Consider the following 14,702-nt stretch of genomic DNA (forward strand, 5'->3'; position numbering starts at 1 on the left):
TGGGGTGGTTGTTTCCCTTGCTCTGCATGGGTAACGCTGCTTCTAGGGTGGCTGTTGTCGTTGTGTTCCTGGTTCGAGCCCAGGGAGGAGCGAGGAGAGGAACGGAAGCTATACTGTTACACTGGCAATACTAAAGTGCCCATAAGAACATCCAATAGTCAAAGGTTAATGAAATACAAATGGTATAGAGGGAAATAGTCCTATAATTCCCATAATAACTACAACCTAAAGCGTCTTACCTGGGAATATTGAAGACTCATGTTAAAAGGAACCACCAGCTTTCATATGTTCTCATGTTCTGAGCAAGGAACTTAAACGTTAGCTTCCTTACATTGCACATATTGCACTTTTACTTTCTTCTCCAACACTTTGTTTTTGCATTAATTAAACCAAATTGAACATGTTTCATTATTTATTTGAGGCTAAATTGATTTTATTGATGTATTATATTAAGTTAAAATATGTGTTCATTCAGTATTGTTGTAATTGTCATTATTACAAATACATATATATATATATATATATATATAGGCTTTTAAATCGGCCGATTAATCGGTAACGGCTTTTTTTGGCCCCCAATAATCGGTATCGGCGTTGAAAAATCATAATCGGCCGACCTCTACATACAACCCAAACATATTCACCCCTCGCCTGATTCTTAGATCTGTTGGTGCTGTCTTACCAACTCCTATAGCAATTGGCATTGGCAGAAAGCACAAACACATCTGGGACCAGGCTACTCTTCATCCCTTCTATGACAGAATAACCAGAATACCTGGCTGCGGGTTTGGGTATTCCGTCTTCCCCTGGGGCAGGCAGAAAGCAGTGGCAGCAGCAGGATGAACAGAACAGAGAGGAAGAGAGGCAAGAAGAACCACAATAAGGTTAGAGAAGCAAAGGGAAACAGATAGGACCTCTAGAGGGAGGGGGTAAGAGGTCAAGCCTGAGAGAAGGATTGGGGAGGCCCGACAGAAGAGACCCAAGCTTGGGTAGGATGGGGCTGGGGGGAGGGGAGGGTTGGGGGTTCTGGTGAAGGCAAGGACGATGGGCCTGGGACTGTGGACAAGTGGCAAGAGAGGCTCAGCTTTTACACCATGGTTGACTGGGGAAATTTTATTATCTCTGAGAATACACCTGAGATGTCACTTGGAGGCACTAGGACCATGACAGTCTGACACTAACAGCCCCAGTGGACTCCACTGATGTGTACACACTCTATCTGTCAGTGTGCCAATGTTGGATCCTGACTTATGCAGAGGAAACAGCCCCGTGTGTTTATTTCCATAGCCTGACATGTTTAGTCCTGGGCCAACTGGCCTGTCACCAAAATGTGTTTAATGTCTAGAGTTCAGGGTTCAGGTGCTATAACATGGGCATTAATGTCATAAGCAAACCCCACGCGACAGAGAATCTGACTACATTTGATACATAAACAACCTTGAAACTTAGCTTTGTGGAATTTACTCTTCTCCAGACCAGAGAGACAAACACTACCTTTCCTAGCTGTCAAGCCAATGGACTGCGCAGTCAGACAAATCCCTATAGGAATGAATAGAGAGGAATCTCCGTCGTTTAGTCTATTTATTAAACAGTTGTTGTGCCCAGCACAGGGCCATGAAAGAAGGGAAGTCAGTGAGCTAAGCTGAAGTTGGAGTAGACGAGAGAGCAGTCAAAGACAGAAAACAAAGGTAGAACCCCCAGAGCTGCTAGTAAAGATTGCTGACATTTAGACACACAGAGAGAGACCACATAGAGTTCTGTGAGGGGCCACATAGGGGCCAGTCAGTCAGTACCTTGATGAAGGCCTCCATATTGCCGTTAAAGAGTTTCTGATTAAAAACGGAGCAAGGTCTAGGCTTCCGCATTCTCCTGGGTTTAGCGGGAAGAGTGGGGGGGCTGATGGTGGAGGAGGAGGTTGGTGAAGGGTGTGCAGATACACATGAACTATGATGAAAAACAACAAGGACTGAAACATGTATTTCATTCTGTATAATCAGTGGGATGTTTTTCTAGATACAGTTGAAGTAGTACTTTTACATACACCTGAGCCAAATACATTTAAACTCAGTTTTTCACAAGTCCTGACATTTAATCCTAGTAAAAAATTCCTGTCTTAGGTCAGTTAGGATCACCACTTTATTATAAGAATGTGAAATGTCAGAAAAATAGCAGAGAGAATGATTTATTTCAGCTTTTATTTCTTTCTTCACATTCCCAGTGGGTCAGGAGTTTACATACACTCAATTAGTATTTGGTAGCATTGCTTTTAAATTGTTTAACTTGTGTGAAAGTTTTGGGTAGCCTTCCACAAGCTTCCCATAATAAGTTGGGTGAATTTTGGCCCATTCCTCCTGACAGAGCTGGTGTAACTGAGTCAGGTTTGTAGGCCTCCTTGCTCACATACACTTTTTCAGTTCTGCCCACACATTTTCTATGGGATTGAGATCAGGGCTTTGTGATGGCCACTCCAATAACTTGACTTTGTTGTCCTTAAGCCATTTTGCTGCAACTTTGGAAGTATGCTTGGGGTCATTGTCCATTTGGAATACACATTTGCCACCAAGCTTTAACTTCCTGACTAATGTCTTGAGATGGTGCTTCAATATATCTACATAATTTTCCTGCCTCGTGATGCCATTTGTGAAGTGCACCAGTCCCTCCTGCTGCAAAGCACCCCCACAAGATGATGTTGCCACCCCTGTGCTTGACGGTTGGGATGGTGTTCTTCGGCTTGCAAGCCTCCCCCTTCTTCCTCCAAACATAACGGTGGTCATTATGGCCAAACAGTTCTATTTTTATTTCATCAGATCAGAGGACATTTCTCCCAAAAGTACGATCTTTTCCCCATGTGCAGTTGCAAACTGTAGTCTGGCTTTTAATGGCAGTTTTGGAGAAGTGCCATCTTCCTTGCTGAGTGGCCTTTCAGGTTATGTCGATATTGGACATGTTTTACTGTGGATATAGATACTTTTGTACCTGTTTCCTCCAGCATCTTCACAAGGTCCTTTGCTGTTGTTCTGGGATTGATTTGCACTTTTCGTACCAAAGTACGTTAATATCTAGGAGAGAGAACAAGTCTCCTTCCTGAGCGGTATGACGGCTACGTAGTCCCATGGTGTTAATACTTACGTACAATTGTTTGTACAGATGAACATGGTACCTTCAGGTGTTTGGAAATTGCTCCCAATGATGAACCAGACTACAATTTTTTTCTGAGGTCTTGGCTGATTGATTTTGATTTGCCCATGATGTCAAGCAAAGAGGCACTGAGTTTGAAGGTAGGCCTTGAAATACATCCACAGGTACACCTCCAATTGACTCAAATGATGTCAATTAGCCTATCAGAAGCTTCTAAAGCCATGACATAATTTTCTGGAATTTGCCAAGCTGTTTAAAGGCACAGTCAACTTAGTGTATGTAAACTTCTGACCCACTAGAATTGTGATACAGTGAATTATAAGTGAAATAATCTGTCTGTAAACAATTGCTGGAACAATTACTTGTGTCATGCACAAAGTAGATGTCCTAACCGACTTGCCAAAACTATAGTTTGTTAACAAGAAATTTGTGGAGTGGTTGAAAAACGAGTTTTAATGACTCCAACCTAAGTGCATGTAAACCTCCGACTTCAACTGTATATGCAGAGCCATATCTACAGCCACTATATACAGTACATGGCTCTAGATAGCTGTACATGTCCTATTCCTTCCCCTCCTCTCACAGTACAAACCATAATATTATTTTAACACACAAGTGGAGTTGCAGGGGAAGTATGCTTTGACTTTATCACAGCTGTTTCAGCCTAACCCTGAATAACCTGACTTGAATGACTCTGGGCAACTTATCAAATAAGTCAGTTCATAAAAACATGATTACAGTCCAAGAACATGAGTAATGACACAGAGAATTCAATATAAACACTGTAACAGGCCTGTGAGCTGAGGAGATATCAAAACTTAATGTCTCATAATTCTGCTACTACTGTTCATTCTTCTCCACTCGTTGATTTATGACTGACGTCTGTGGTTAATATACAATACTGTTCTGATTAGCAGATACCTCTACAATACTGTAGTGTTTAACAAGGCCACTTATGGCCACTGTAGTGACTGACAAGTGACAGATCGTCTTACAGCCAGCTCATCTCCCCATAGCTGCCTCATTGCAAACTCCAGTTTGCTCAGAAGTCTGTTTATTCATCAACAGACAGACCACATCCCCTCTCCCTATTTGGAATTCCAACCCTGATTTTCCAGAGAGGCTGGGGACCTGAACTGCTATTCACTTCAACATGATGTCATCTCCTCTATTTCCCAGAAAACAGGAAGGATTTGACATGCTTTTATTCCACCTTTTTTCAGCCTCTTTTCTTACCGTGTTGTTCCATATTCAGCCCTTTCCCCTAAAAGAAAGGAGGGAAGAAATGGAGAGAGAGGGGGAGAAATAGAGCTCTGTGAGAGAGAGAAAAGACAATGCTTGGATACATGGTTGAGTACATTCTGAGCCAGACCTGGTTGTCTACAGAGCTGGCAGATGGGGCAGACAGAAGCGAGGGGCGAGGGATGAAGGGCATTATGAGAACATGGGCACCTATTCAGACGGGCTCAATGGTGCGGGCTCCATGACCGCCTCTCTGAATCACATACAACCAGCCAGGCAGCGGTCATTTAGCGGTCGCCCTAGAAACCGTAGATAGAGAGCCGGAGGGGGCGGACCCTGCCAACTCAGAGCGGAATGTCAATGAAAGCAAGCATATCCAGGGACAACCGGGAAGGAGGAGGGATGGTTGAGTGTGAGGAAGGCCACATTTGTCTGCATTGGGTTTGTGCAATATAGTAGTAACTGTGCAGTAATTATATACTGTAACATGAAACACTATATGATACACCTTTATATACATGAGTATATGGACACCCCTTCAAATGATTGGATTTGGCTATTTCAGCCACACACGTTGCTGACAGGTGTATAAAATCGAGCACACAGCCATGCAATTTCCATAGACAAACAATGGCAGTAGAATGGCCTTACTGAAGATCTCAGTGACTTTCAACGTGGCACCGTCATAGGATACCACCTTTCCAACATCTCAAATTCATCAAAAGTGCTGTTATTGTGAAGTGGAAAGACCCAGGTACAACAACAACAGCTCAGCAGCGAAGTGGTAGGCCACACAAGCTCACAGAACGGGACCTCTGAGTGCTGAATCGCGTACCGCAAAAAAATAGTCTGTCCTCTGTTGCAAGCTGCCTTTGGAAGCAACATCGGCACAAGAACTGTTCATCGGGAGCTTCATGAAATGGGTTTCCATGGCCGAGCAGCCGCACACAAGGCTAAGCGTCGGCTGGAGTGGTGTAAAGCTCGCCGTCATTGGACTGTGGAGCAGTGCATCTGACGAATCTGGATTTGCCGGATGCCCGGAGAATGCTACCTGTCCCAATGCATAGTGCATACTGTAAAGTTTGGCGCAGGAGGAATAATGTTCGGGGGTTGTTTTTATGGTTCGGGCTCGGCCCCTTAGTTTCAGTGAAGGGAAATTGTAACGCTACAGCATACAATGACATTCTAGAGGATTCTATGAGGAAGGCCCTTTCATGTTTCAGCACGACAATGCCCCTGTGCACAAAGGGAAGTCATTACAGAAATGGTTAATAGAGATCGGTATGGAAGAACTTGACTGGCATGCACAGAGCTCTGACCTCAACCCCATCGAACACCTTTGGGATGAATTGGAACGCCAACTGCGAGCCAGGCCTAACATCAGTGCCCAACCTCACCAATGCTCTTGTGGATGAATGGAAGCAAGTCCCGGAGCAATGTTCCAACATCTAGTGGAAAGCCTTCCCAGAAGGGTGGAGGCTGTTATAGCAGCGTAAGGTGGACCAACTCCATATTAATGCCCATGATTTTGGAATGAGATGTTCGACGAGCAGGTGTCTACATACTTTTGGTCATGTAGTGTATATCATCTAGTTATGGTAACAGAGGGGTTGCATACTACAGAAGAAACAAGAATACAAGATTATATGATATCCCCTGATAACACTATTTGATCAGTGACTCGAATGGTTGAATTCAGGGATCATGTCATGTCTAATAAAACAGCTTCCAGCAACAAAGCCTTTGTCTGTCTGTCTGTCTGTCTGTCTGTCTGTCTGTCTGTCTGTCTGTCTGTCTGTCTGTCTGTCTGTCTGTCTGTCTGTCTGTCTGTCTGTCTGTCTGTCTGTCTGTCTGTCTGTCTGTCCCTGGAAATACTGGAGCCAACTGGTTGGCTGCTGCTGGACCATCATACAATTTTCTGAAAGAAATATGGCTAAAGATACAATATGGTTTATTACTGGTGGTTGATATGGTAGTTAAGATTCCCACAACAATGTTTGAACCATATGAAGACTCAAATTCGCAAGCTGCTGCTAGTGATAAAGGGAAGGTAATGACCCTATGAAGGGAATTGTGCTCCAGTAGTGACACAACAACGTTGTAACCATGTGAAGAAGTGTTCTCACCTTCTCCCAGAGTCTGCTTCAGTAGGTCATGCTTGGCCTGTAGTTTCACGATAAGGTTGCTGCCATTCAGGTACTCTTTGAATTTCTATACAGGGCAAAAGAAAAGTAGAAAATATGACATTTAGCGGGCACTTTGATCCAAAGCTACTTACAATACCTTCACAAAGTACAAAGTACTACAACCTTGACTTTTTCCACATTTTGTTGTGTGACAGCCTGAATATAACATTGATTACATTTAGATTTTGTATCATTGATCACATAATACCCCATAATGTCAGTGTCAAAGTACAAATTAATAAAACATGAAAAGCTGAAATGTCTTCAGTCAAAAAGTAATCAACCCCTTTGTTTTGGCAAGCCCAAGTAAGTTCAGGAGTAAACATTTGCTTAACAAAACACAATCATTTGCATGGACTCACTCTGTGTGCAATAATAGTTGTTAACAGGATTTTTGACTGACTACCTTATATCTGTACCCCACACATACAATTATCTGTAAGGTCCCTCAGTTGAGTAGTGAATTTCAAACACAGATTCCACAACCACAGAGACCAGGGAGGCTTTCCAATGCCTCGCAAAGGGCACCGATAGATAAAAAAGCAGACATTGAATATCTCTTCAAGCATGGTGAAGTTATTAACTATACTTATCTAATGAAGATAGTGTTTTATTTTTCATTAGTAAAAAAAACAACCTTCCTACCACTTTTACATTACAGAGTATTTTGTGTAGATTGTTGACACATTTAAACACATTTTTTGTATGTGATCCCTACAGGAATTGAACCCATGACCTTGCAAATAACACACTCTTACAAACTGAGCCACACAAGACCACACTTGTGATTGTAGGCTACAGTGACTACTGCTTTATGTCATTACATCAAAGGGTTAACTTCTGAATTCATTTGCATGACTTGTATCACCAAAGCCTGATGCCAATAGCAGTAGAAAGAACTCATAACCAGGTTGCCTCTAATATCAGCATGCAATACATTCATAAACATAGCAGACACTCTTTGTAAAGTTACTTCCAGTATATTTACAGTGAGTGCACTCATTTGTATTATGTGTTTGTGATACCTGCGGGAATTGATACCATGACTGTAAAAATGAGACAGGACACTATAGTGTTAGCATTAGGAACGTGTTAAGTAAGATAAACCTGGATGTAGTGCAAAAGCCTTATGGGTACAGTAGAACATCCAGCTACAATGACCACAGTGATCTTACCAACTGAGCCACACAAGACCTTGTCAGAGCCCTAGAGCAAGTACTTAATACCAGTATGCATTCATGCAAATAAAATTGAAAAAGCATTTCTAATGCATTTTAAGTGGTGTTGGTTGTCAGAGCCACTCACAGTGAAGTAGAAGCCCTCGGTCTCCTGTTGATTGGCTCGTCTCCTAGCAACGTTGACTTTGCTCATGTAGGAGTCGGACGAGGCAGACTTGACCGACTCAGTGGACTGGCTGTGTTGGAAAGCCTCAGACACATCAAAGTCCTCCACCGTCAGCATGTCCTGCAGTGTCTGCATGGTGGCATCCAGAGTCTTCCTCACCTATGAAAGACAGAAGGGAAAGAGAGAGTCATTTAGCTGGTTTACAACTTCAATATTTACTGTGTTTTCCCTGCACACAATAGGCAGGTTTCCATTGACCCAGGTTAATTCGACAAAAGCAATATTTTCACCATGTGTAATGGATATGGCCGATTTAGGATACATTGACTGAAGATCGAGAATTTCTTTTGTCCGTTCAACAGGGGTGGATTTTTATTTTGTCAAACCTTCTTTATTGTGAATGATCTTTATGGGAACTGTGTTTTTTTAATAAAAGACGATTGCCAAATATTTTTGAAGGTATGCGGGGCACGTTATTTTACAGTGTAACTATAAAGCGCCAATTTAAATCTAAATGCCTACTGCTTGCAAAATAAATGTTTGAACTATAGAAATCATGTTTCTTGACATTCAAGAATGCCTGACTTACTACGCCTTGTTTTTCTGGTTGGCTGGATGCAAGTTTCATCATCCAATTACTTCAGATCTACAGGAGTGCAAATGTCACCATGACACGGACCATGGTGATACATTGGCACATGAGAATATGAAAATGAAAATATTTGTAAATTATTGCATTCTATACATGCTGGCTTTCACAGGCTACCTGAGACATGAAACAGGTAGATTGGAGGGCATACTGGCTGTGGGCAATTTATTAATGCGCAATTTCCCTCGATGGGTAATGGAAACACTTCAACCACTACATTTTTATTCGACACTGAAGGTTTAAGATATTTTTTAATATATTTTTTTAGGTGTGATGTCATTAGCTGTTTTTATCGACACAAGATAGTTCAATGGAAACACACCCTAGCAGGCTATTGTCGCATATATTTTCTATACAAACTTTCTTAATGTTGTCCAAAAAATCCCTGGACAAGTTAATGGAAACATAGCTAATGAGACTTCAAAGACTTCAAAGATTGTAATGGGAAATGGAATGGTATAATGCTCTTTGAGGGCAACATTTAAAATTGAAGAACTAAATATCACACATGTGGGTTGTTCCAATTCAATTTGGTGCCTTTGAGTAGTCTAGCTCGGTAAAAAAAAAGAGTTTAATTTCATATAAGTTTAGCATTGTTAAACACTGTAAACCGCCAAATAAACCGCCAAATAAACCGCCAAATAAAGTTGACTAACAGGGTTGACAACGTCATCTTAAATCAGCCATAAATTCCCTTCTTGACAGGGGGAATGGAAGCTTGTTGTGTATGTATAACAGTGAGGGGCAATTGAATGCAAGCTTCACTAAAACATTTCAATTTAAAAAAAATGTATTGCCTGTCTATGGGTAACAGGTTTGACATGTTATGCTCGACCCACTCAGTTTTCCACTTCAGAATTCCAGCAAATGGCCAAAGAGAGTAGAACCAGCTCACCTGCTTTTAAACTATGGTTTGACTATTAGATGTGCAATGTATCTTTTGAAAAAACATATTTATAAAAGGAATAGATGAATCACTAACATGAAATAAATAATCTTAAGTTATGACTTTGTCAAAGCAACAAAATAACATGGGCTTTACAATGATGGGGAAAACTTGGAGAAATGTTGGGTTTAAGTGGGGTAATATCTTCCTAGAAGTCACAGGGGATGCACAGAGGGATATGTCAAAATGCTTCATTTTGGCACTTTAGCAAGTCTTTATTCATATTAAAATGTTTTCATGTGTTCTATATTAAAGGGCATTTAATATAACAAGCTTTTAAAATTCAATATTTGTGGACAATTTCTACTTATGTAACGGTTTTCTTCCGTTGAAGGAGAGGAGGACCAAAATGCAGCGTGGTTAGAGTTCAACATGTTTAATCAAGACCATACACGAGAACACTACAAAATATAAAACAACAAATGTGAAAATCGAAACAGTCCTATCTGGTGCAATGACACAAAGACAGAAGACAACCACCCACAAAGTACCCACAGAATATGGCTGCCAAAATATGGTTCCCAATCAGAGACAACGATAGACAGCTGCCTCTAATTGAGAACCAATCTAGGCAACCATAGACATACAAACTACCTAGAAAGGAGACAGCCCCATAAACATACAAAAAACCATAGACCAGGCAAAACACATAAATCCCCCATGTCACACCCTGACCTAACCAAAATAATAAAGAAAATAAAGATAACTAAGACCAGGGCGTGACAACTTAAAATATCAAAGGGACGCAAAAGGTACTCGTTTCATGGAATTACCCATATACTAGTATGGATTCTGCACATACACCAACAGCATGCATAATATATATAATATAAAGTTCAGTAAGCCTGGTAGGGGACATCTGGTTGCGTGTGTGAAGATAAATATAAATATAAATTGTGTTCTGTCCATGTGAGAGATACAGAGGAAGTGGCTGAATGAACAGAGCACCTCCCTATTCATAGGAGCGATATGGTGAAGCAGCAAAGGGAGGCAGGCATGCAGGCAGACCGCAAATGTTCCACAATTTTACCTACTGAACATGGCCCAGGTGGTGAGTTCACTGACTGATAATGAGACAGGTTTTGGGTTAGGGCCAGGGTTTTAGAGCTCACCTCCTCGTTCTCGATCTTGAGTGTGGCCAGGCGGGACTGGAGCTGGTGGTGACGCATCAGGAGCTCTGTCTGCACCGGCTGCTGGGCACTCACCTGACACACCTAGTAGGTAGTGAGGGAGGGAGGGAGGGAGGGAGGGAGGGAAAGGGGAGAGGAGAGGAGGGAGAGAGGGAGAGAGAGAGAGAGAGAGAGAGAGAGAGAGAGAGAGAGAATTTACAGTAGTGTTTGTTTGGGATGCCAGAAAGGAACTGACCCAAAGATGCTGGCATTGCTGATGCAAGCCACACAGGACCAGACAGAGGAAACACAGACATAGTGGGAGGCACAATCACACCTCCAATCACCTCTCCCTCACCTCGTCGCCCATGTGTGGCTGGTAGTCGAAGCGGGCGGGCGGGCAGAAGATCTGGCTGTGCATGTCCATGACCCTGTGTTTGTCCCCCCTGACATCCATGGCATCCACGGCACCCTCCAGCTGGTCCAGCCCCTCATGGCGGGATGTCTCCAGGCTGTACTCTGCAGACAGGTAGGTCCTCAGGGTCCGTGCCAGGCTGGCATGGTAGCCCAGGTCACAGCACTGGGGAGAGGCATGGACAGCATTACCACCATTGGGAATCCTTAATGTTAGTTACAGACCAATGGGGAGAGATGATGTGTTATAAGATGCTACTATGCTTCAATTGATCAAACTACTGTATTTATTTTTCATTGCAATCAATTGAACGGTAACTTAATAATAATGTGTTACAAGGTGCTAATGTGTTACAAGATGCTACTGAGCTTTTGTGTATCAAATGGATGCATTTTTCCTGTGTATCTAATATTCTCACTTTGTTAGAATCAGCATGTACTGTACCACTCACGTCTATCATGTCAGAGACATCGTAGATGTAATATTTGGCCACCAGAGCATTGGTTGCCACCAGGTTCAACAAATAGTCATTCCGTGCTTTAGTGCACTTCAGCTTGTTTTCAGAGTACTTGGCCTGTCTCTGAGGAGAGAGGGAGAGAAGAGGGAGAGAGACAAAGACAGAGACGGAGAGACAGAGAGAGAGCGAGTCATCAGTCAGTATACCATAGAATATAGATTTCTCTCTAAATGGATTTCTATACTAAAGATGTAATACAGTTTGTTCCATTTAAAGAAGTCTAATTGTATCAAAAAAATGAGCATGTGCCATATGAGACAATAGAGGTCTAGTCTTACCATGGCAACAAAAAACACTTCATATTTTTGCTCATTAGTGTATACATTAACTTATTACATTTCAAAGGCTAATGCATCCAGGTTCTCTGAGTTTTTACATACATTTGGACACATACACACACAAGCCCAAGCCACACCTTCTCCTTCATCTTCTCCATCTTCTTGACGGAGCTGCGTCGCTGTTGGCGGTCGTCATGGCGCAGGAGGCTGGTGCTGACATCATTGGCCTTGCCGATCTGCTTTTCTCCCTGTTTCTCCGCCTCCTTCAACTTGCTCTCTGCACTGATGCTCTCTGTGTGGTACATGTGGTATGTCTTCATCACCTGCACAGGACACAAAACATACATAAAAAATATACATTAAAGTTAACTGCATGCACACTAAGTTCACCAGAAGGTTCTGGGTCTAGACGTTTACATGAGGGAAACTCCCTATCTCAATGGAGTAACCACACAATAAACACCAAACTCACGATAAGCATGAATATTTTGTATAATTTATCATTTCCGCCAGTAGTTTGAAAGTAGCGCAGGTAGGTCCCAGAAAACTGTGCACAATTGTGTATGGCGTCATCCATTTCATGATATGTAACTGCAAATGTTCTTTCTAAAATAATTATAATAATTTTCTCTGCAATTCGTATGATATGTTATGAATTTGAATATATACAATATGTTGTGAAAAAGTGCTTAAGATCCCATTCAATCACATTACTGTTAATGGAAGATTGGTTAGACATGGATATCTAAAGAAGATTCAGCATATAAATCCACCTGTATATTGTACACTGAATAAGAACACAGAAAGACAGCTACTGTCAGATATGTTGTGGATGCATGACTGAGTGCTAAAACTAGGTTACCTCTCTTGATTTCCTTTCCCTTCACACGCAAAAATATCATCCTCTTTCTTACAGGTCTCCGAACAACTCTGATGTAAGTAATACATGTGAGGAGAGAGCAAGTGAAATCAATCAACAGGAAGTCTGTCATAGCCAAGTTACAAAGAACCTTTCCTCTAGTTACGTTACAGAGAACCTTTCCTCTAGTTGAGATAGAGAGAACCATTCCTCTAGTCTACACTCGAACAAAAAAGGTTCTACAGTTATAATTATAGGATACTTCAGATGCGCTTATGGCACACACTGTTAGGTACCCACATTGTACTGGTTGTTAAAGAGAACCTTTCCTCAAGCTATGTAATAGAGAACCTTTCCTTTTTCCTCTGACTGCTACTGGGTGTGAAACAAGAGAGGAACCCTTGATTCTGACTGGAAGCCAGAAAAGGCTGGAGACATGTTAATGCAAAGCTCTCACATTGTGCATAGTACATCAATACAGTGCATAAAACATGTACAAGTATATTCAGAAAGTACTCACACCCCTTGACTTATTCCCCATGTTGTTGTGTTATAGCCTGAAATCAACATTTATTAAATACATTTTTGACTCACACATCAACACACAATATCCATCAACACAATGTTTTTATATGTTTATGCAAATGTATAGAAAATGAAATACAGAAATATCGATTTTACGTAAGTATTCACACCCCTGAGTCAATACTTTGTAGAAGCATCTTTGGCAGCGATGACAGCTGTGAGTATCTCTGGGTAAGTCTCTAAGAGCTTTCCATACCTGGTTTGTGCAACATCTGTCCATTATTCTTTTCAAAATTCTCCAAGCTCTGTCAAATTGGATAACTATTTCCAGGTCACAGATTTTCAGAACTGTAACTCGGCCACTCTTCTTGGTAAGCAACTTGTAACGGTTCGCCTCCTCTTCTGAGGAGGAGTAGGAGAGGTCGGACCAATTTGCAGCGTGGTACTTGTCCATTTTAATAAGAAAAACTGAACACTACAAAAATACAAAATATCAAACCATCTACCAATAAGTGCCCTTCTTTCCAAGGCATTGGTAAACCTTTGTGATTGAATATGTGTTTGAATTTACCGCATGACTGAGGGACCTTGAAGATAATTGTATGTGTAGGGTACAAACATGAGGTGGTCATTCCAAAATCATGTTATACACTATTATTGCACACAGTTCATGCAACTTATGTGACTTGTTCAGCAAATTTTTACTCCTGAACTTATTTAGGCTTGCCATAACAAAGGGCAATACTTATTGACTGAAGACATTTCAGCTTTTCATTTTTAATTAATTTGTTAACAATGTTCTGAAAATAATTCCACTTTGACATTATGGAGTATTGTGTGTAGGCCAGTGACCAAAAAAAATCAACAACATTTGTAAAGAGCCAAGGGATGTGAATACTTTCTGAAAGCACTGTACAAGTACTAGTTATGAATAATGTCACCTACTGCGTGTATGTGAACGTTTCAGTATGAGACATACAGAGAGAAAGCTGTTTAGAAAGCCAATAAATGAACATCTGCATCATAATATAGTATGCTGTATTTCATGCAGAATCATTCTCTTGTGGCCATTAAGCCATGTATTTTAAGTGACAGTATTTACATGGGTTTCATGTAGCAATGCCTGCTGCACAATGTGATGGTGCTATCTTCCACTGCACACTGGCCTGCCTACAGCACATCAAAGTATAGTACCTGTCCAAAGCTTGGACACACCTACTCAATCAAGGATTTTTCTTTATTTTTACTATTTTCTACATTGCACTCATGGCTCTGTATAATACCTTACGTTTCCTTGAATTTGTTCTGGACCTAGGGACTATGAAAAGCCCCCTGGTGGCATGTTTGGTGGGGTACGTGTGTGTGTGTCAGTGCTGTGTGTAAGTTGACTATGCAAACAATTTGGAATTTCCAACACATTGTTTCTTATAAAAACAAGAAGTGATGCAGTCAGTCTTTCTTCAACTCTTAGCCAAGAGAGACTGGCATGCATAT

The 14,702-nt window shown here is 41.4% G+C and overlaps 1 protein-coding gene across 11 annotated transcripts in view; it reads right to left on the bottom strand.

The window, feature by feature from the left end:
- LOC112254826 (SLIT-ROBO Rho GTPase-activating protein 3) overlaps positions 1–14,702 on the bottom strand; it is a 65,089-nt gene that overhangs the window by 16,810 nt on the left and 33,577 nt on the right. For 5 of the 11 annotated variants that reach the window (XR_006083788.1, XR_006083787.1, XM_042324615.1 and 2 more), the window contains 8 exons: positions 11,962–12,147; positions 11,481–11,609; positions 10,973–11,194; positions 10,618–10,719; positions 7,872–8,069; positions 6,507–6,591; positions 4,375–4,402; positions 1,794–1,944 (listed from right to left, as the gene is read on the bottom strand). Coding sequence is in view for 7 of the 11 variants with exons in the window: in XM_042324615.1 (XP_042180549.1) it covers positions 1,794–1,944; positions 4,375–4,402; positions 6,507–6,591; positions 7,872–8,069; positions 10,618–10,719; positions 10,973–11,194; positions 11,481–11,609; positions 11,962–12,147 (1,101 nt within the window). In the remaining 4 variants the exon portion in view is untranslated. Of the gene's footprint in view, positions 1–775; positions 807–1,793; positions 1,945–4,374; positions 4,403–6,506; positions 6,592–7,871; positions 8,070–10,617; positions 10,720–10,972; positions 11,195–11,480; positions 11,610–11,961; positions 12,148–12,686; positions 12,778–14,702 lie in introns of those variants that run through there. The other 6 variants (XR_006083789.1, XM_042324618.1, XR_006083790.1 and 3 more) reach the window with 5 other exon arrangements.

This window comes from Oncorhynchus tshawytscha, linkage group LG07 (genome assembly GCF_018296145.1).
Source record: "Oncorhynchus tshawytscha isolate Ot180627B linkage group LG07, Otsh_v2.0, whole genome shotgun sequence".
NCBI classification, from domain to species: Eukaryota; Metazoa; Chordata; class Actinopteri; order Salmoniformes; family Salmonidae; genus Oncorhynchus; species Oncorhynchus tshawytscha.